Source organism: Varanus komodoensis, unplaced genomic scaffold, assembly GCF_004798865.1.
Source record: "Varanus komodoensis strain SLA01 unplaced genomic scaffold, ASM479886v1 scaffold28, whole genome shotgun sequence".
Lineage (NCBI taxonomy): Eukaryota > Metazoa > Chordata > Lepidosauria > Squamata > Varanidae > Varanus > Varanus komodoensis.
Genome location: NW_025335727.1, coordinates 8,028,808 through 8,050,828, shown reverse-complemented (window position 1 = coordinate 8,050,828; position 22,021 = coordinate 8,028,808). Strand labels below are relative to the sequence as shown.

General features: G+C 46.3%; 1 protein-coding gene across 5 annotated transcripts in view; it reads right to left on the bottom strand.

Annotated features, from left to right (window-relative positions):
- TNIK (TRAF2 and NCK interacting kinase) overlaps window positions 1-9,829 on the bottom strand; it is a 303,045-nt gene extending 293,216 nt beyond the window's left edge. For 2 of the 5 annotated variants that reach the window (XM_044434575.1, XM_044434576.1), the window contains exon 1: window positions 9,287-9,828. In XM_044434575.1, the coding sequence (XP_044290510.1) occupies window positions 9,287-9,343 (57 nt within the window). In that variant the 5' untranslated portion in view covers window positions 9,344-9,828. Of the gene's footprint in view, window positions 1-9,286 lie in introns of all 5 variants that reach the window. The other 3 variants (XM_044434578.1, XM_044434577.1, XR_006415147.1) reach the window with 2 other exon arrangements.
- Between the last annotated feature and the right edge of the window lie 12,192 nt (window positions 9,830-22,021).

Here is a 22,021-nt window from a genome sequence, read left to right as displayed (position 1 = left end):
GGCTTTTCAATCCAAAACATGCCAAGCTGAATTCCCATGACAGAGTCTAGACAACATGACAGACCATCTTGTACAAGAAACCCCCATGACTTCTCCTGTTGTATGAACCAGACATTTCTCTACTGTTTGAAATCTTGCAGAAGGGAAAATGATCCACCAGTGGCATTTGCAACCTAGCCTAACAACCAGGGTTAGCAAGAGCATTTTGAAAAGGGAGATGCAACACTGGACAACCTGCTAGTTTGTTGGCATGGATATGGAGCACTCAACAGCAGGAGTTTGGGTGGCAGTGTATGTTTTTGGTCAGCTAATGAAAGTAACATCAGGAGTGGTCATTCTAATCTTCTTCCCCATCTGCCCCCGAAGGCAAGCACCTCAGTGTGGTTCATGACAGGGCCAAGCAGGTGACAAACAATGAAGGCATCTCAATCCAGAAACCATTATGGAAATCTCCCAGACTAGAAAGATGGACAGAGGCTCTCTTCCCTAAATGTTCATCTGACGGGAGCAACAACAGCCCTGTGAAGTAGGTTAGTCTGAAAGTCAGTGACCGTCAGCTCCATGGCCAAGTGGGGGCGAGAACCAGCATCTCCTGCATCTCACGGTACAGAGAAATTATCAGGAGAGCCAGATCAGCCTTCTGCCCATTCCTGCCCTAGTAGCTCTCCAAGATGGCTGAGCTGTAACAGCAAGTTTCTACTTTGCTTTCTGACGGTGCACAGAGGCACAGGCACAGTCAAAAAGGCCACTGTGCATTGCAGCAGTAGTACTGTATGAAAGGCTTTGGTCTTTCACAAACGCTCCACTACATCACATGAATAATTCTAAAAATATTGATAATTGACTCATTTTTCCACCACTGAAGTTGTAGGCAGAAGAACAAACAGAATACTCATGGAGCCAATACAGAGTCTTAATTCTTCCAGGTGATACACCAGTAGTCATCTCATGTATTTATTGTTTGGTTTTTCAAAATTTACATAGCAACTATTGCTATTAGTAATATAGACCTAGAGGCTTGGCAAAACAAGCATGTATGGTAAAGTGTGGATTAATGAAGGAACTTAACATTCCAATTCTGGACTAGAGGAAGGGAAATCAGAAAAAAGCGCTTTCTAATGGCAATTGGCTTTCAGAACATTTGTAATTAAATAGAGCCAAGACACAGAAGATTATGATTTTGTTCTTGCTGTTAAATGCCTTTTCCCCAACCCAACAGTTTTCTTATCCCTTTAAACAAAGTAATAATTAGACATTATTTAAGTACAAAATATACTTCCATATATTACTAAGATGTTTACTACTGAGCACTTTGGCTCAAATTCTTGCTTAGTTTCTCTGTTCTACTCAGGGTTGACCCTACATTTTATACTTCAAAAAAAATTCCCCAGGGGCACATTCAGATCAGAAGTTTTCATCCCTGGTCCTCAGTAGTCCTCCAAATCCAGAGGAAAAACAGAGGAGGCATTCTGGAATTTTCTTTGAAGTTTGGACCAAGTGCCAAAGAGACAATCCACTCTTCTGACTCTCCACAATTAAACAGGAAAGCACTTCACATCATCTGTAGTATGAAATGATACAGCAGAAGCTTTAAGGAAACCCTTCACACATACATATCTTCTCCATGATCATATAACTTGGCGAGGAGGGGGACAATCTCAAGGCAATTGCAAAGGCTACTGATAACAAATACCACCATCAGAAGCTTTGCAAGGATTGCCCCTCTTGAAGGCTGCAAAGCAATATACAGGCTTCCTTGACCTGTTCCCCTGCAGATGTTCTGGATAACATCTCCCAGCACTCTGATTAATTGCTGATGGTGGCTGGAGGTCCAAAACATTTACAGGATACTGAGCTGGGGAAGGCCATGGAATAGTAGCTCTCACTCTCTTGCTTGGAGGATAGTAGTTCTCCAAGCCAAAAAGGGGAGGGATGATGCTAACAATGGCAGCTACACGTCTCTCCTTTCCATGGACAAAAGTATAGCTCGACCTTATACTGAATCAGCCCATTGATGTACCTCGCCCAGTGGAGAGATCCTGACATTTCTAGGAACTTCGGTGAAGGACTTTTTGCAACCCAACATTTTTGAACGCGAGATGACAGAAATGCAGCCTGTGTTGTGCTGTCAAGTCGTGAGTGTTTCCTGCCCATTAGCAGCCAGCTGATTTGGAAAATGGATTCAAAGTTATGCTGTACTTCAAAAAAGAGGAAATGGGACTAGAGACGTAGCTGCCATTTTCAACCAAAGTCGCTTGGATACAAAACTCAAGCAAACCACAGAAAAAGTAGGACTTCCAGAAGTGCGCCCACAACCTACAAGATTGGGCTGAGACTGGGCTGAGGGCATTACTTAGGTCCACTCAGCAGCAGACAGCTTTGGAGCGGGAGACAGCAAAAGGACAGGGAGGCGCTGATTCTGGAAGATGTAGATGACGGAAGTTACCACCTTGAGGATGGCCGATTCCTCAGCCCAACTGGGGCTTGGGCTGCCTTCCCCAACACAACGGCCTCTAGCTGAGCTGGACTACAATAACCAACACCTTCACCCAGCATTGCTACTAACCCTCCTAGCTGGGAAAGTTAGAAATTGTAGTATAACGCCTCTAGCAGACACCAGGTTGGAGAAGTCAGCCAACAATCCTAGGCCCACATCTCAATCACCCAGGAAAACAGAGGTAGGCATGTCATAAGTGGAGCTGGCTGGAGCTGGTGGTCAGACTAGATGGCCCAGGAGACCCCTTCTAACTCACCCTGTTTCTATGCTTCTACATTAGGCATGAACCAAAGTAGATTAACTTAAGCAGACTGTGGATTTGCATACACATAACGTTTATTTTTTATTGCTATTTGTACAGCAGGACCCCCATATCTGTGGGGATAGGTTACAAGCCCCCCAGTGGATGCCTGAAACCATAGATAGTAGCAAACACTACATTTGTGGGATTAGGGGTGCAGGAACCCCACAAAAGAGTAAAACCCATGCATAGCTCTAGGAGAAAACCACAAATATCTCCCAGGAAAAACTGCTAGTATCTATAGAGTCTTTGCATCCACTGAAACACAAAACATGTAAACGAGGCCAGCTGGTACAGAGACAAAGAGTGTGGGGTCCCGAAAGAGAGTGCATAGTTCCCTAGAGATAGTCCCAGTTGTTCTGCTTTTGTGGGGGTCCCGCACCCCACCCTCGTGAATGTGGAGGACCAATGGTCAACTCTGGTTAAGTGAAACTACAGTAACTGAAACAGCAGATACAGGGATCCTGCTTTATGTTGTTTTTTCCACACAAGAACAACAAGAAGCTGCTCAAAGTAGCAGCCACAGTGAAAAGATCAGTTTTTAACACAACCTAATGTGAAAGCCAGTAACCCACCTTCTTCAAGACGGCTTTCAACCAACGCAAGGGAACTTCTGCATAAAGCAGAGCAGTAGTCCCGGTGGCACTGCAGGCGGCAACCTGATTATGGTCAAGGCCTCGCTGGGCACCTGAGTGCACACACACAAGGCCTTGATTTTAGTTTTGAGATGTAATTTAAAGGCCACATTTGCCTTTAAATTAGCACCTCTAAGCACAGCCTGAAGGTAGCTGATCTGACCTGAAAGCCAGTCAGGGGGCTCCACTTCATATATGTACCTTAGCTTCTCTTTAGCACAGTGTGGAAAGGAAAGACATCTACCCCAGGGTAAACGCTGCAAGAACAGATTATGTGCAGGGTCCCTTTGTGTATCCTACATCTTTTCTATCTTAAATGCGTTTGCCATTCAAAGGCACTGATGGAACGCTGATGGAGTTCTGGCAGCAGTGCAAAAGCTGCATTCTGTTTAGCATACAAGCGCCTTATCTTAATTGAAAAGGATTAGCTATAACATAAACAAATGGCTTTTGAAAAATTTACTGTTTTTATAGATGCAGGGCTATGGGAATACATAGTTATGCTCTTGGATGCCATCCAGTTCCTCTATATGACAAACCCACAGCAACTTACAGTTTTTGCAGAAGTTGCCTGGAACCAATGCCAAGGCCAAAAATTTCACAAGGCACTGAAGATTCTGAGCAGATTATGTCCAGTTTCATAAAGGCAAATGAAGTCCAAGGCAAAGGAAAGCTCAACTCTCAGATCATGAACTTCGGCTTGCTCTCCCAAGACAAGTCAGAATGGTTTGTTCTTGGCTTATGCCTCTGGTTTGTCCGGGAAGTAAAAAGCCAGAGTTCCTGGTTCACACAGCACTACAAATAAACCACAGCCACTTCTATGATGTGTTGAGCTACTACCACTTCCAACAGGAGTGATCAGGCAGAACACGGCATGTCATTTCATTTATGAGAAGGCAAAATTCCTGGGCCATGTCACTGGCTCTGGCTAGCAGAAGTCCATCCCAGTCTCGAGAACCTTTGGACTGAAGACATAACAGCCTGAATTTGAAACCAAAGCAGTGGTAAAGCACATGGATTTATACAAAAAGAGATGCCATGCCAGGGATAGAACACAGGATCAAACAGAGCTGGAAAGGATCCTGTTTGAAACCTTGGAGAACTGCTGCCAGCCAGTGTAGGCAAAACTGAGCTATATGGTCTGACTCACTACAGGGCATCTCTTTCCCTATGAACTTGTCCATTCTCTCCCTCTCTCTCCACACACACATACACTTTACCATTTCAGTGTACTTTCTCCTGAGTCAAATATAATAAATGTTAAACTTTTTACTTAATAGATCTCATCACTATGCCTTCAAGCCAATTCAAGACTGCAGTCCTACCCACATTTACTCAGGAATCTGTCTTACTTTTGAGTAAGCAGGCACAGACTCAGACTGCATGCTTCCCCTGTATGACTGAGGAATTGTTCAACCAAGCTTTAAGATCTCGAACCTGATGGAAGCATCTTACCCTGAAATTCCTTCCAGCATTTCCTGTCCAGATTTTAAGCAAGAGCCATATTCTCTGCAGGACTTGGATCAGATTTGCATTTTCCTCCAAATATGTCTGAAGACATGCTTTGCTTTGCTGTTTCTTACACCTGATGTACACCCATATGAACCTGCTTTGATTTCCTAATAACCAAAACTCAGTATGACTTACACAATTCCTCCTGGCCGCATGCTTTTCTGCTCCGACAGCAAATTCAGTATTGATTTCTAATTGCAAGTCTCTGCAAAATGATTGGATTGCCTCACCATACACATACAACACCTTCAACAATTATTCTAAGTGCTAACTGAGTTTAGTTGAGCTGATCTATACACTCTTAACAGATTAGAGGCCCATATGTAAATAATGTTAAAATAATTTTTTTACAGCACCATCAACCGGTACCTCTGGCATCCTCCAAGGTCAATATGGCTCTGTGGGTTCAGCTTAGCATTTTTACTTAGAATGGGTCCGCAGGCTCAAGTCTTGCACACTGAAGAAGAAACAGGTTCAATGGTGGAATGAATGCTTAACCAATGCTTAAGATTCTGGCTAGTTCATTGGTGAGTATGTTTACAGTGGTTCACAGTTCCATTTTGTTACAGTTTGGAATTATTTACCATTACTTAGGTAACTGTTTTTAAATTATGTTGGACACAATGTTAAGCATTGGAAGAGTCTGCTTAGAAATGCTTCAAATAAACAAAATTGCAGGTTCAATCCTTAGCATTCCCAATTAAAAGTATTTAAGGATTGAGAAGAGATCCTGATTTTTTTTCCATTGAGAATTAGTTAAATTCAAATGTTAGCTCTACTGCACATTGATGGCTGGCTTTGAAAAAGCTTCTTTATCATCTGCAAACCTTCATCTTAGGAAGGCTTCACAACCCATGAGAAGAGCACATGAATTGCATGCATGAATTCTTAAGACCTCTTCTTGAGACCCTGAAAAGTTGCTGTCACTCAGAATAGGCAATACTGGGCTATGCATGTTTGGATAGGAAAAAGGCCTATCACTTCCAGCATGCATGTAACATACTGCCTGCCTTGGCACAAGACAGCTTTCCATCTTCCTATCTGTAAAATGGGTTTAAATGATGTGTTCCAGGTGATGCTGTGAGTATCACCAAGAAAAGGGAATGACTGAACTTTAAAAATGCAGTGTTATAAATAAAAATGTCTTTGGTGGTGGTAAAAGAATACCAGCAAAGATTCTGCTGCTTAATGATGTTTGTTTTAAAATGGTAAAAGAGAGGGTATTTCATTGTTGCTGTTTTAAGTAAAAAAGAAACAAAACAGGTGTCAAACAGATAATTATTCACAGCCTTCCAAAAGTGGAAGGCCACAAAAAACTTTGTTCATTTATTTCATTTTGGTATCTTGAAATGAAGAGTGATACAAGACCTGCTCGGGAGGCAAGAAATCTCTTAGAGTTTGGGCATTCCACTCTAATCCTATGCCTGAGCCAGAAGCCCAACATGGAGAAAGGAAAGTGACTCACACAGATCCATTTTTCCCTTCCTCCTCTCAGTCTCTCAACACCAATTTTTACTCTAAAATTTCAGCCAATAAAAAATAAACACCCATGATGCAATAAAACAGACACCAGCTTGCAGAAACAACCCTGCTAGCACTTTCTATTCTAAATTTCACAAGGAGGGAGACAGTGCCCCCCCCCCAGATGTTGCTGAACTCCACCACCTAACCAGCCCACCTAGCACAGCCAGTATCAGGGATGATGGGATTTGTAGTTCCACATGATCTTGGGGGTACCCAGGTTCCCACATCCTGCACTTGGCTAACAGCAAGCACCACATACAGCATAAACAAAGATACACAAAGTCAGGTCACAGTGATTTAAAGCCTGGCACATTTGCTTAATGAGAGAGAGAGAGAGGAAGAGAGAGAGATTTGCAGAAGCTCAAGTCTTCCCGGCAATTGCACACTTTGACCCATAAGCCCTCCCTCTAATCCCAGATGTGGAGAGAATGAGGAAAGGCGCTCCTCCCACACACGAAAAAGTCACCCCTATTTCCAAGACTGAAACTACAGCAAGCCCCTCCACCTTCCACAGGACCTCACCAGTGAAAGCAAACACTCAAGGACTTAAGGAAGGCATTCATCAGAAAAAGGCCAGCAATCCAGAGAATGGAAACCCTCTGCCATCACACAGACACGATTGTGCAAACTAAGTGTTCAGATCTTTGTATTTTTTTAAAGGGAAGCGAAGTATGACCAAGACATCTATTCAGAGAGAGTATGTCTAAGTTTTGCATGGAGAAGGTCCAAGGTTCGATCCCTACCATCTCCAAGTAGGGCTGGGAAAGACTTCTCTCTCAGGAAATGTCAGCAGGAATAAAACAGGAGCATGCAAATAGGAGACCTGGACCTACAGGTAGCTCTTTGGGCAGTCCACAGTAGATGGGCAAGGATCATTGACTGCTCATTCTTTAACCATAAGAATAGCCAGGTGATTCCAGCCCCACAAACCCCCATCCTAAATTATGCAACCATAAAGCCTGGGAACCAGGAGCAGTTTTATGAGCTCTGTTCAGCTGTGGTACCCAAAAGCAGCTCTGGACTAAGAATTTTTGCATGCCAACTGTTTGCCGTCTGAGCCTGGCTCCAGTTGGCACTGGTGCAATGGAGCCAAGACACGCAAGAAAGCCGCACCAATACTTTTTATTAGCCAGAATGTGCACTTTATCTGTTCCCCACTCAGAACTGCCTATCCGTGTTCATCCTGAATCCAGACAGTAGCTGAGAACATTTCCCAGCAGGAACACAGAGTCTTCCCTGTGAACTATTTTGGGGTGGCTTGGTGTTGCTTCATCTGTTCCTAGCAGATGAAAATTACTAGAACTGGCTTGTTGATACGGATCAGTGCAGCTGCCTGCACTGATCTTGCAGGCTGATCAGGACTCGTGCTGGATCATGGCTATGATGGATTGCAGTGCTGATGAACACCCTTGCCTTGAAATCTACCACCACACCACTGCCAGTTGGTGGATCTTGCAATTCTAATCAACAAAATGAAGCAGATCCCAAAATCCTCAAGTCTACTCTTGACTAGTCCACACAAGATTGGTCTCACCTGCTGGCAGGATTGTGGGGGAAGAGGCAGGAAAGATGTTTCAACGTCTGTGAAATTCAAGATTTAGTGCAAGCATGACAAAGATGGGCAATATGGCACTGTTTCATTTGCAGGAGGCGCCAAGAAGCCAGCCCTTCCTGCTGGCAGCCCCCTCCAACAGGTGAAGGATTCTGCCCATGGGTAAATATTAGAAAGAGATGCAAAGAATCTATGTAAACCAAGGTCTCTGTCAAAACACTGATTTAATCAAGCCTCCCTGTCCTATAATGCAATGTATGTTACAGGGCTAGAGGTGCATCGTCTCTCTTCAAAGGAAGGAAGCATTAAAAGATCCATGCAATTCCATTTCATTCCATCAAAATGGACACTATAACAGTAAATGTCCACAGTAAAGGAGCTGCTGCCAAACCCTTTTACTAACTGAACACGCTGCTACTACAAGTGCACTGATACGGGTATGCAAGGGAGCTGCGAAAAATCCCCATCACATTCATTAACAGCCACATGTAAAATCCCACATTTTTCACCCCATAACAGTTTTTTTTCCCTAGAAAGGGGGCTGTTTGCTTTGTTAGAAATATCAAAGCTTCAGACATATGGGTCAGGCAAGTGGGGCTGTGCGCGTAGCCAAAGGTGATGGAAAGCAAAGCAATTCCACAGAGAATCTTACAGCTGACCAGCAGGAAAGAGGGAAAACCCTCCCTGGAAACCTTCGCATGTGTTCCTACCCAAATACAGTCATGCAACTGTAGATTCTAAAGCGGAAGGAGAAAAGATAGAGACACTTGCTTTGCGTGGGTTAAATTAACAGCCTTCAGCATTTGCAAAGGGTGCCGTTCCCCAAACTCCTTGATTTAAGTCAGCCTTCCGAATGATGCACACACTGTCCTGCCGTCGGGATCGAAGGAGGAAATGTACCATTAAAACAGATAACAAGGGGCGAGCTAGAGACTGATGCTTCTTCCCAGCAGTTTATCCCTCTTGTACCCTCCCTTCCCGTTTTTATTCTCACGGAGGACCGATGCCTCCTCCTCCAAAGCCCCCATCTTCACCAAGCAGAGAAGCAGCTACATCCGTACGTGTTCCGGAAGAAAAAGAAAATGACTATCGATAACCCCATTTATTGCCACGGTCCACAGATTACCGCTATTACCAACAGCTACCCATTCGCAAAGTTACGTGATGCTCGTACGATAAAAGGAGGGGCGGGGGGGGGAGCGAAAGGGAGGCAGAGAAGGTTGATCGGGTGGGCTTTTCCTCTCCAACGATTCCCACCTCCTTACCCTCAAGGCTGATAGATCGATCTCGTCCAGGCTCCGTGCTGGAGAATCACTCGCCATGTTTAAGGGGGCTTAGCAGACGATGGAGACGGACCGAGCTAAAAAGCACAAGGCTGCCTCCGCTGCACAACCGTACGAAGCCGTCCGTCCTTCGCTTGGGGCGGGAAGGAAAAGCGCTCCTCCACCTTGCCTCTGTTGCACTCCTCGGCTCAGGCGCTGGTGTCGAGGGAGGGGAGAGCAAGCCCCTTTCTCCTCCTCCTCTGCTCCTCCCTTCAACGCTCGCGGCTCCTCGCCGGCAGGACACCACGCAACGGGCACAGAAAAGGGAAGAGGGGCCAGGACAGTGACCACCCCCTCCGAGGGGCGCGAGCAATGCGCGGCGGGTCCTCCGCGCGCGGGAGTCCAGCTCCCTCTGGACCGGCAGCGGCGGCGCGCCTGCGAAGGTGTCAGAGGCAGCGGCGGAAGGGTTAAAGGTGGCGAGCCTGCCGGCGACCGAGCGCGCTGGAGCAGGGCATGCCGGTGCTGCTGGCGGCGGCGGCGCCTTCTCCTCCTCCTCCTCCTCCGCCTGGTGGCGACGGCCGCGGCGCCCACTTGCGCTCTCCTCGCGAGGCGCCGCTCAACTCCTGCACCCGGGGACGGAGCGGCGAGAGCCACGCCGAACTGCCGAGCGCGGCGGCTTCCTGGGAGGGGAAAGCGCGCCGAAGGGGCGGTGCCTGCGCCTCCCGGGGGAGAGGCCGTCGCCGCGCTCTTCGCCGAGCCGCCGCGTCGGGGAGCGCGGGGGACGCGCCTTGCCCTTACGGCGAGGGTGCAGCGGCTGGGGAGGGGCGCGGGCGCTGCAGGAGACGCGAGCGGAGGTGGCGCAGCGAGGAACGCCGCGCAAAGCGCCTCTGCGCCGCCGCGCTGACTGCCCGTCTCCCGCACGGTGCGCCCAGCTGCATCGTTGCAAGCGACCCGCTTCTGTCCTAACAACGCAGCACACGCAGCCGGACGCCCCCGTCCCCGTCCCCACGCATCGCTCCTTGCAACAACTGGACGTAACGGCTAAATATATGATAAATATATCACAGAGACTGCCGTTTGAGGCACTTGCTTGGTACTAAGCCCTGTGACACTCAACGGGTCTTCTGAGTACACATGGATAGGATTGCACAGCAAAATATCTAGCGCATCCGGATTGGGAATTCAACAGGTGGATTCACTAGACCCTCGTAACGTTGTAGGGCGTGGGAAAGCTGAGCGAAAGGGTTGCGTGGGCGCGGGATGGCATCGGAGGCATCCCCCGGGTACCGGCGCGCACAGCACCAATCCTGTGCTGGTTGGTGAATGCCGCGACTCCTAGAACTTGTTTTGCCTAAACATGCATAGAATTGCATGGCAGCTGTTTTTCCTCGGACGTTAATTCCATGGAGACCACTAGGAGTGAACCCGCATTTGGATCGCAGTAGATTTACTAGAATTGAGTCTTAACTGAATTCAGTGGTGCTGGCTTTGAGTAAGGTTTCGGCTGCAATTCCTAGGTTCTATCGCAATCAGTAAAAATTACATTCGAATAAATCGCCTTGGATCCAGCTGTTGTTCGCGCAAGATAGTTTGCATTAGTATCAGGCGATTCGCCTTCTTATTTTCGGTCCTAACTCTAATCCGGGCGGGGGCGAATCAAATCTATGAATGCCAAATTAAGGCGGGAGGTTGGCGCGGAGCGGGGCGGGGAGACCTAAACACACAGGGATCCTTTCACAATCCCAGCCGTGCAGTTTGTCCCCGAATATATCCAAGCGCGAACTGTTGCAAACTGGCTTTTCCCTATTTGAATAAGTCGACCACGCCTTAGCTCCAACTGCCCCCCCCCCATATTATTTTATAATTTTCCCTGCAGATGTTGACCGTTTGAATGCAAAGCAGCCACCCCAAAAGCAGCCGTTTCAAATGCATTGCTAAAATTCCAACCCTCTGTCTAACTGCAGCTGAGCTGAGGCAGAGAGGAATTCTGGGTTTTACCCAACACACAGCGTTGAAAACAATGCGATTGCTTTTGCTTTATCAGGAACGTGAGGGAAAAAGATGCTCCTGAGTTTACTCTTGCTTGGAACCTTTACCAAGGCGTTGCCTATTTACACAAAGATCCCCATTTGTTGAACTCATTGCCTTGTCAGTGGTCTGCAGAAGCTCAAGCTTCTTTCTGTTTATAAAAGTCATACCTTCTGCACATGCTCAGGGTCTCTCTGGACTATTCACTCCCACATTCCAGTGTATACACCCTGTTTCAAATCCAGACATGAATGGGTGGCTGCAACCCAGAAAGATTTAAGGCTTCTACTGACCTTTGACAACAAGGTGCATACTGTTTATATCTTTTTAACTGTATTTATAAAATAAATGCAAGCTGTGCTTACAGCATGATCCTTGGAAGAAAGCCCCAGCCAGGTCAATGGATCTTACTCCCATAAAAATACGCATAGGACTGCAGCAGTGTGGTGCACACTTAGTGAGCATAAATCACATTGAATTGAGTGGGATTTACTGATGAATTAATCACTTTTACTGGAATGGTATTCAATCTGAAAAACGTTCATCAGCCCTACATTCCCCAACCTGGTGCCTTCTGGATGTGTTTGGACTGCAACTCCTATGAATTCCCAACCAGCAAAAGGAAGCCTGGAGGGAGGAACAAAACAGTCAGGGTGACAGAACAGTTGTGGAGGAAAGCCCATCTGCCACAGATCAGTTCAGATTTCTTTGATGCAGAAGGATCCCCACCCAATAGGCAAGGAATAGACAGAAAGAGTGAAGGGAATCCCTTAGTTCACATCTCTGCCCTGTTCCAGGAACAGAGAAACAGAGAAACATAGAAACAGAGGGAGTCAGAAGGGGCCTCCTGGGCCATCTAGTCTGACCTCCGGCACCAGCCGGCTCCGCTCACAACATGCCCACCATGTGCACGTCCAGCCTATCCTTGAACACCCGCACTGATGGGGCCTCAACGACCTCTCGTGGAAGCCCATTCCACACCCTCAGGGTCCTGACTGTCAGGAAGTGCTTCCTGGCATCCAAATGGAACCTTGGCTCCCTGAGCTTTGCTCCGTTGGAGCGCATCCTGCCTTCCTCTGCAGGGGAGAACAGGTCTCTACCCATCTCCATGTGACATCCCCTCACATACCTGTATGTCGCCAACATATCCCCTCTGAGTCTCCTCTTCTCCAGGCTGAAGAGACCCAGTTCCCTCAGTCTCACCTCATACCCCATCCCCTGCAAACCAGCCACCAACCTTGTGGCCTTGCGCTGCACTGACTCCAACCTGGCTATATCCTTTCTGTAATGAGGGGCCCAAAACTGAACACAATACTCCAGTTGCGGGTGCACTAGAGTCGTGTAGAGTGGTAGTAATACCTCTCTTGATCTAGAAGCCACACTTCTGGCTATGCAACCAAGGGTGGCGTTCGCCCTCTTGACCACCGCATCACACTGCTGACTCATGTTTAGCCTGGAGTCAACCAGTACCCCGAGGTCCCTTTCACAAGTGCTGCTCCCCAGCCACTTGTCACCTAACCTGTACTTATGACACCTATTCCTATGCCCCAAGTGCAAGACCTTGCACTTACCCACATTGAACGCCATCCTGTTGTCTCCTACCCACTTCCATAGTCTGTCCAGATCCGTTTGGATCTGGAGTACCTGCTCCTCAGTTGTGGCCACTGCTCCAGTTTTAGTGTCACCTGCGAATTTGATCAGCAGACTGCTCACCCCTTCTTCCGTGTCATTTATGAAAAGATTAAACAGGATTGGCCCCAGGACAGAATCCTGGGGGACCCTGCTTGTCACTGGCCACCATCTCAATGATTCCCCACTAATAGTTACTGAAGGGTGTTGAAGAAGAGGGAAAGCAAGGGGAGAGTGTCAGAAAGAAAAACATAGAAACAGAGCAAGTCAGAAGGGGTCTCCTGGGACATCTAGTCTGACCCACGACTCCAGCCAGCTCCACTCATGACATGCCAACCATAAGCATGTCCAGCCTATCCTTCAACACCCTCACCAAAGGGGCTTCAGCTACTTCTGTGGAAGCCCATTCCATATCCTAGGGGTCCTACCCATCGGGAAGTACTTCCTGGCATCCACTTTGAATCTTGGTTCCCTGAGCTTTGATCCAGAAGCGGGCAAATGGCCCTTGTCTGCTTCTGGATCTGTTTCCATCCATCACTGGCATGCTTGCCCCATTAGGGAATGTGGCCCTTGGCAAATAAAAAAATTTCCCGCTCTGAGGCTACTGAAAGCAGCTCAGCAGGAACTCATGCAAGGTCTGTCCCATCACCTGCTTTTCCATCCTTAAACTGATTGATGTCAAGGGCATCTGGGACATTCTGCATGCGAAGCCTAACAGAGACCATTTTAACTGGCAAGGTTGCATTTCACACCATGAGTGGAGGCTCTGAATTAAGTCCATATCTGTTGCTCCTATTTGATTGCAGTCTGAAGTTCTGAAACATCCAGATACTATACTCTTCTAACAATGATTAGCCCCTTTGCTCTATTAATTTTTTTGCATTTTCCATAACCAGAAATGCACCTTCATAAATGCCTTTGTAATTTGCAAGTTTATTTCAATATAAGCTTCTAATTAATCAACCCACTGGGCAAAAGGCAAATGATTAATCAAGCCAAAGTTATTGAATGGGTTGGCAGACTTATTTTTCTCTCTCCCCGTCTCCCTGAAAGTGGGCTAGAATGTTAATATTGCCCCCATCTGTTCATGACCTTTACATATTTGCATTTTAAAGTAATTTGGGCAGCAAGTCTATACATATTTGTCTTAAAATAGGTCCCGCCAAGTTTAAGATTGGGCGTTGGTCCTGTAAGCCATACCTGAAAGTCTGTACTGAACCCACCAAATCTAGGACTGCAATGCAAGTTAATTTGGTCGGATGGGTTTGCCTCAGGATATTGTCTTCCAAGCACCATCCCATAAAACTGGAAAGTTTCATAGAGCAAAGAATCTTTGATCCCCTCTCCTCCCTTCCCTTCTCCTGGCAATGCTGTTCCCTGCATTAGCTAACAGGTCTGCCTTTTGCAAGTCCCAGGATTGAATCAATGTCTTATTATGGCCATTAGTAATGATCACTAAGTCACTGAGAGAAGCAACAGAAAAAACAGCGGCAGCAAGCAGTGCTAGTAGTGAGAGAATTTCTCCTCAAGAAATTTCCCCAGCCAGTACCAAGGAGAAGCCATCTTTAAGTGCATTTCCCATGTTTGTATGTCTGCTACACACAGCAAAGGACATCATAGTGAGGGCAGCAGTGAAGGAGTGTGTGGACATGTCTGCACAATTGCCTCGAATTTGCTTGTTGAGCAAACCAAAATAATCTGCAGTGTTCTGCATTCTTTTGTTTAAAAGCTGCTTTTGTATAACAACGGCTTAAGGCAAAGCTGTTTTGCAGGTGAAACCTGACACAGGGTTTAGGTGTGGAGGAAAAAAGGCCACCTTGGTTTCTGCATGTTAGGCCTAGTAACAGAAGCACAGGGCCCTAAGGAAAGGTGGGAGCCTGACCCAGTGTGCACAACAAGCTCGGTATGGTGGAACCAAGAGGTGATTCATAAAGGGCCGAGAAACAAAGGAAGCAGAAATGAGATGTGTAGTACTGCCTTATGCATAAGAAGCAGGCTTAAATTACACAGAGCGGTCCAAGGTTGTCTGCCTTGACTGGGAGCAGCATTCAAGGATCTCAGGCAGATGTTTCCCTTATTACCTGCTGCCTTTTTTTAACTGCAGAGGTTGGCGCGGTCTGGGACCTTCTGCAATTTATGTGCTGCAACTCTTTGCCAAGGTATTCCCATGAGAGGGTTCGTATATACTGAGCTGTAAGTCCTCCTGCTTTCAGTGGGACTTCCTCCCCTTTAGGCATGCCTAGGATAGTGCAATGCTCTGCATACTTGGCCATAAGCGAGGCCTATCTTGTTCAGTGCAAACCTTTTCCCCTGGTTTGTGCATACAGTGGAGGTGAGGGATCTTTTTCGGCCCAAGGGCTGCATTGGCTCTGCGGGCTGCATGCCAGCAGTGGGTGGGACCCCAGTGCAAAGTGGGTGGGACCATGGCACTCATGGCATGCACCCCACAGCTTGCTTGCCCATGCACAGTCACCTTCACTGCCCTCCGTGCACTCCCCACTCATGAGCATTCATTCCAGCATGCGTGCACTTGCACACGTGTGGAAAGGCAGAAACCTTCCCCATGCCTAGTGTGCTATCTTTCCGTGTTGTGCTATGCTGCGAAAAGAGGGAAATGTCTTAGGGCACACCCATGTACCCAGGATCTACCACGTGGCATGCAAAGCGGGGTTCTTCCACATCTGTCAGTCACTTCTGTGACCTTTTCATCTTGGACAGTGCTGGGAGCACAGCTGCAACTCTGAGCACCATCTGAGCCCATTGATGCCCTTCTTAGGAATAGCAAGAAGCTGGTGGAGCTGGGGACTTCACCAGCCAAGCCCCTTTGTGCTGGGGCAGAGAGCTCCATGCTTTCTCCCTGCCTCTTTTCAGCCTGAAGAAAGGGAAGCTGGGTAAGGGGCTGGACATGTCCAATGAGATCATACAGCCCACCAAAGATCTGTTCCACTTTGCTGGGGTACGGTGACCCCTGGTCTCATTCTTGTAGTTCTGCAGGGCCAAAGTACTCAAGAGCACTTGACCAGCACTGGCAATGCTTGAAATGGGCCATGTGGCCTTTGACTAGCGCGTCTTACTGGCATGTGAAGAGGAGTGACTCCCCATGTGTGCAGAGGTACATTATGGTCCAGTTTTGGAGCAGGTAGTGATGTTGCATTTCTGACAAGAATGTGCACCTCTGTCTGTAACAGTTCTACATTAGAGCAGAGGCAGGCAAAATTTGGGGGTTGGGGGGCCAAGTCGGTCCCTACAGGCTTCCCAAGAGACCACTGCACAGGAAACTTGACACGGCAGTGGGAAAGGGGGATTTTTGCTTGAAAAGTGGGTTGCACCCCCACTCCTGCCTAAATGAGGCACTTTGACTGTAGGATTGTCCAGATTCCCAGATCTGAGGTTGGAGGCAGAGTTTCTACTTGCGAGCTTTGAGTTGGAGCTTTCTGACCCCACTTCCACTTAGAGAAAGAACTGAACCGGCAGCTCCTTGAGGTGTGGAGAGCAACCCTGGAGAGGAGGCAAGGGGGTGTTTATGGGGACAGGAAGGAAACTGGGGAGGTAAGGTATCCTAAGGTCACTGCAGCCTCCTTCTCCCCCCCACCCCCCAACGCACTCCAGCTAGATAGGTGAAAAAGCCCCTCTGAAAGACATGCGGGGTGGCTAGATGAAGAGGTGGAGATCAGCACTCGTCCTTCTCTGCACCGGCTGCCTCAAAGCCTCTGAGTTTGGGGGCTTACGGGCTTCCCAATAGGACTGAATCCTCAGTTCATAAACATTGGATTTCAGAGTAGCATTACTAAATACATGGACCATCTTTAGTGTTTTAATTGTGGGTGTGTGTTTGTTTTTTGTTTTAGATATTTTTAACGGAGACACTTTGTACTTTCTCAGTTAAAAATGTTTTAACTGCATTTTTTATTTTTATATTAATTTTTGACATTGTAAACTGCTTCCAGGTGTCTTTTTAGATATCATCAGGTGGTCTGTCAATGGGTTAGATAAATTAATAAAATCATGACTTCTGTAGCTACATTTGACTGTTGCTCAGAAATTGCGCCTGCTTATGTCCAGCTTGTACCTACATATCTTTACAAATGCATTTCAATTGATTCCTGATTTGGTTTTGATAACCAGGCATTTTTCAGCTCCTGCTAATTTTCTGTGGGACCAAAAATAGCTAGTGTTATGGCTAATATGGCTGCTGATATATTTTCTTAGCCATCTCACCTTACACAGTCATGGCAATCAGTGTGCATGACATAATTATTAAGAAACTGCAAAGATACCATTTCTGGCACACAAGTCTGTACACACACTGTCCACAAGTCCAGGTATTGTTTGTTTGCTGCTAGTTAGGTCTTCACACAAACACTGGGTTGGATCCAGAGGAAGTTAGTCAGAACAATTAAAATAAAATGCAAGGATAAAACTAATAAGAAAGAAAATTCTGCAAACCAGGTGTTTCAATCAGCAAGTGTCTGGGGATTCAGGTAAGTTTTCAATAGGCACCTAAACACCTCTATGCTCCCACGCTGCAGGTAGGAAGAGCAGTCCAAAGACAGATTGCTGCAACAAAGACTTTGCCTCTGGTTGCCACAGATGTACCTGTGCAAGTGAAGGGACGGGGGCGGGGGGGGGGGCGATTTGTTGATTTAGTAAAGGGGCAGACTGATGTGAGTGAAGGCACTTGCTCTGGCTCACTGCTACAAATGCTGTTAAGCAGTCAAAAGATTCATAGTCAAGGCCCGTCAAACCCAAATCTGCCTAAGATCTACATGAACTAATTTATACCTATGTATTCATGAATAATCACTGGCATTTATTTACATTTCACAGAAAGCAAAGCCAGCCGATTAATTTTTCATCCGAAACGTCTCAAAATAAATTATTTGATTTTTATTTTTAGGTTTTATTTATATGTATGATTAGGCTGCCTTTAAGGATAAAAGCAGCATACAGAATCAAAACCATACAAAGTTACACAAATAGGCAATAAATGTTCTATAAAAATACATATGCTTTAATTTGTATCTTGCCCCAGATCTTCCCAAACTGATAGGGAAAAAGTATTTCCTTAAACTTACAGGAGAAAGAGGTGTTGCAGAATGTTCCGGGGGGGGGGGGGGGGTGATTAACCATTCCCCTTCCAGCTCCCATTACCCTTGAAAATTGTACCATAAATAGCAATCAAGCTGCAGAGAGGGACCTTTTCCATTGATACCAATGTACACTCCAAGGGATTTGGGAAATAGATTCAGGCCCAGGCCTAGTCACACCCAAACTTAAGCAGAGCTGTCCTCTTTCAACCAAGAGTCACATAATCACTGCAACTCCCCCTCCGCCCCAGGTTTAAACCATGGTGGGTTGCAGCATGTGTCTATTCATCCCATTCATGGAGGGCATGCCATAGTTTAGTATATCATCTGAACTCAGGCAGCAGGGCTTGTTCGGAGGTTAAACAATCCACACACTGCCCTGCCATAAGCCACAAGGTGTTGTGGTGATCATGCTGTAACAGGAGCCAGCAGCATATGAAGGTTAAATGGTGCTTTTTCGGGGCCAGGAGAGAGCTGATTGGCCCTTGAAGTGGGAGCGGAACTGCCAGCAGGCAAGAGGCAGAAAGAATCATGGAGGTTTTGCTTGAGGAGGTTTCTGCTTTGCCTTCAGAGGCAGTCGCACAGTCGCGCTGCTTTGGTTCCTGTGTGAAGGCTGACATTTGTGTCTTTGATAGCCTCCTATTACGTTGCATTGGAAGGCCTGATGCATTATTTATCAGATAACACATTTCCATGCGTCTTTTTAAGAACAAGCTACACAAGCAATACAGGAATCGGCTCAGTCAATTAACCTCCCTGCTGTTATACCTCTTCTCTAGAGAGAGAGAGAGAGAGAAAGAGCCCATCAAAGCCCAGATCTGCTGATGGAAGGGGAATAAATTGGATGCCGCCACTGGACCTCTGATGCAACCCCCACCTCCTCTTGGCCATGCATATTATTTTGGCACTGGCTGCAAATTAGGATATTCTATTTAATCCCTTAGCAACTGAACTCCCTTGGACCCTACGTAGGAGCATTTACATCAGAACTTTCCACACACATACACAGGCAGACTGAGCATTTTGAGCAATTGCTAGGATTATTTTCGGTTAGTCTCTAGCACCTCAGTTGCTTCAAGAGTCTAAAAGCTGAATTTCAGCCTGTGCACAACCTCATATAGATTAATTGCTAGGAAAGTCTGGAAAGGAGGCATTCACAGGTTATAGGAACATTGGGAAGCTGCCCCAAACAAAATTTAGTATTGTTATTTACTTTGGGTGGCAGTGGTTCTCCAGGATGGCTGACAAAGGTCTTTCCTCATCTTCAGGTTGCTATTGAACTGGGGATGCCAGGGAATGAACTAGCACCTGTATTTATTATTGGAACATTGATGCCACCAGTTAATAGAAATTTCTAGCATGCTAAGATGCTTAGCTTTGGCTGGACCAAGCCCATGTTGAAATACTTTCTCCAGTTATGTCCCTCAAGTAAAATCAACTGGAAAACCATGGCGGATGGAGAAGTTCTAAGTGGAACACCCACAAGATAAGCACTCCTCTCTCTTTCTATTTATTTATTTTCTATGCTAAAAGCCCATTACTAAAAAGTTTCTGGACAGCTTACAAGGAACTGATTTGAACCAAATCAGTCTTGGCAGACTTAACATGGTAGGCTTAACATTTAACTGAACATTTAAAATCTGCTGAAGAGTCAACAGTTAGTCTACAAAAATGGGAATATTCACCTAGTGCCTAGATGCTGCTGCACATGCTTCAAGCAGATTTACAGTATGGTCCAGTGTTCTTGCCCCCCCCCCCCACATATTGTCCATATACACTCTTCACTCAAGGCCACATCACATATTTGCTATCTGGCTCTTTGGAATGTAGATGGCCACCTGTGTCACCTTACCCCAGAGCTCAAGGACACCTGCAGAAGGCAGCACCATGAGGATTACTTCTAGATCTCAGGGGGCCCAGACCATGGCATCCTCGGATAGGCCTCCTTGAATTTGGAGCTCTGCAGCTGTCCTTCACGAGTGGAAGGCACTTCCACCTTTCTATTCAACTTCAACTTCCATGGCAGGCTTTAAGGCTTTTCCTAATCGAACTGTTCACATCCGGAGAGAGGCAAGAGGGAACTCCAGTTCACTCCAGTGGGAATTTCCCTTCCTCCATGCAAATGGCAGTGTACTGGGCTAGGTGCAGATTGAGACCACGGTGTGTATGTCAAGGGGAGATACATAATCCACTAATTTCTGGGTCACCTGGGTACCCATCCTGCTTCAGAGACCCTGAGGGCAGCTGGTGTGCCACCATGTGAACGTGGCAGTGCTGGACGTCAAGACCACTGGCCTATTTGGAGACCATTTATTGAATATGTTTTAATAAAAGGAAAGGGGTGTGAACTAGCCCAAGAGTCAATGGGGTTCTGGAAAGGAAGTGGGGCAACCTGAATGAATAAATGATCTTACATTAAGTATCTTTATCTGTTGGTCCTGGAGGAGGTAACACTGGTATCATTGTACTGTTTAATTATGTTGATCAGTAATGTTTAATTATGTTCATTGTTATTATACTAAGTGTATTGTTTTTGTTAGTCTAATAAAAATATTACAAAATTAAAAAGAAGGCCCACTGGTCTGACCCAACATGGCTGTTCTGGGGGTCTCAGGCTCTTAAGCCCTCATTCACGTGCCCATTCCCCAGTTCTGCAAGATTTTATTTCCCTTCTTCCTCAACTGTCAGCAGTGGCAGCCATTTCATGAGGCTGAGCTGAGGGTGAAAAGAGTAAGAAGAAAGCTGATTTTACTATTCCTGCTGAAAGAATTGTGTTTTCCCTTCTTCTCTCCCCATTCCTTTGTCCTTATACATCTTGCCAATGTTTGTTTCAGACTGTACGTCTGCACACAGGGACTCTCTTGCATTACTGATTATACATAAGCCATTCTGGGAGACATTTTGGCTGAAAGCAGCATGAAAATAAAACTTCAAGTAAATATGTAAATGAAATTAATCTCCCGCCTTTCTTTCAAAAATTATGCTCAAGGCAGCTAACAATGATAAAATGCAAATGAAAACAGAATCTTAAGACATACCATAGGAAACAAATCAATTAAAAATGCAATAATAAAGAAATCAGCATCAGGCAACCTGCTTAAAACAAGAACAGCAGACCAGTTCCTATGCTGAATAAAAGGGTCCTTGCTTGTCAGTGGCAAGACAACAGAGACGGGGACAACCGGGCTGCCCTCACAGAGAGCTCCAGGGGCCCAGACTAGAGGCTCACCCAGACTGGAATGCCACGAGGACTCTCTGCGGCAGAGAAATGGCAGGTTTGAGGGCAAAACACATGATAACATGTAATTTGACCCTGAGTGACTCCTGGGATGCGCCACTGGGCCAGTCTTACAAGCTGGCCTGACTCTTTTCCCTTAACCAATATAAGGAGGGATGCAGAAAACACACAAAAATAAATGTTGGTTGAAATGTTTGTTGGTTTCAACATTGACACCTGCATTTCTGTGATTAAATCAAGGCAGCTTACACATATTCATGCAAATCAGAAGCATGCTCAAACACAATCGGAGCAAGAAAACAAGATCAGCTGTAAGTATGGGAAGCCGATCAGTAGCAGTAGACTAAATGGGCTTCATTCCAGGCTCTGATTAAAAGTCTCCTCAAAAGAAAAGCATCTTCAGAGCATGTTGAAAAACCTGCAGGCAGACGAGCCTTTCTTGGGAGGAGGAATATCACGTGGGCTACTTTTACAGGAGACAGTCCTCTTTTTGAAGAGCAGAAATAGCCCTTTAAGGGAATGACCCTGTAAGGGAGATATCTTTAGGGAGTATCTTTAGGGAATACAATTAACAGGGGCCAGATTGTCCACAGGGCTCGGGGCTTTCTTGGCTGTGCAAAAGGTGCCTGGGGCATTCAGTGGCAAGGTGGGCATTCACTCATTGACAGAAAACACAAGAAAACCAAAGAAAACAAAAAGGGGAAGGGAAGGGACAACTTCGCCACAAAGGAGAAGAAAGGAGGCCCTCAATTTGCA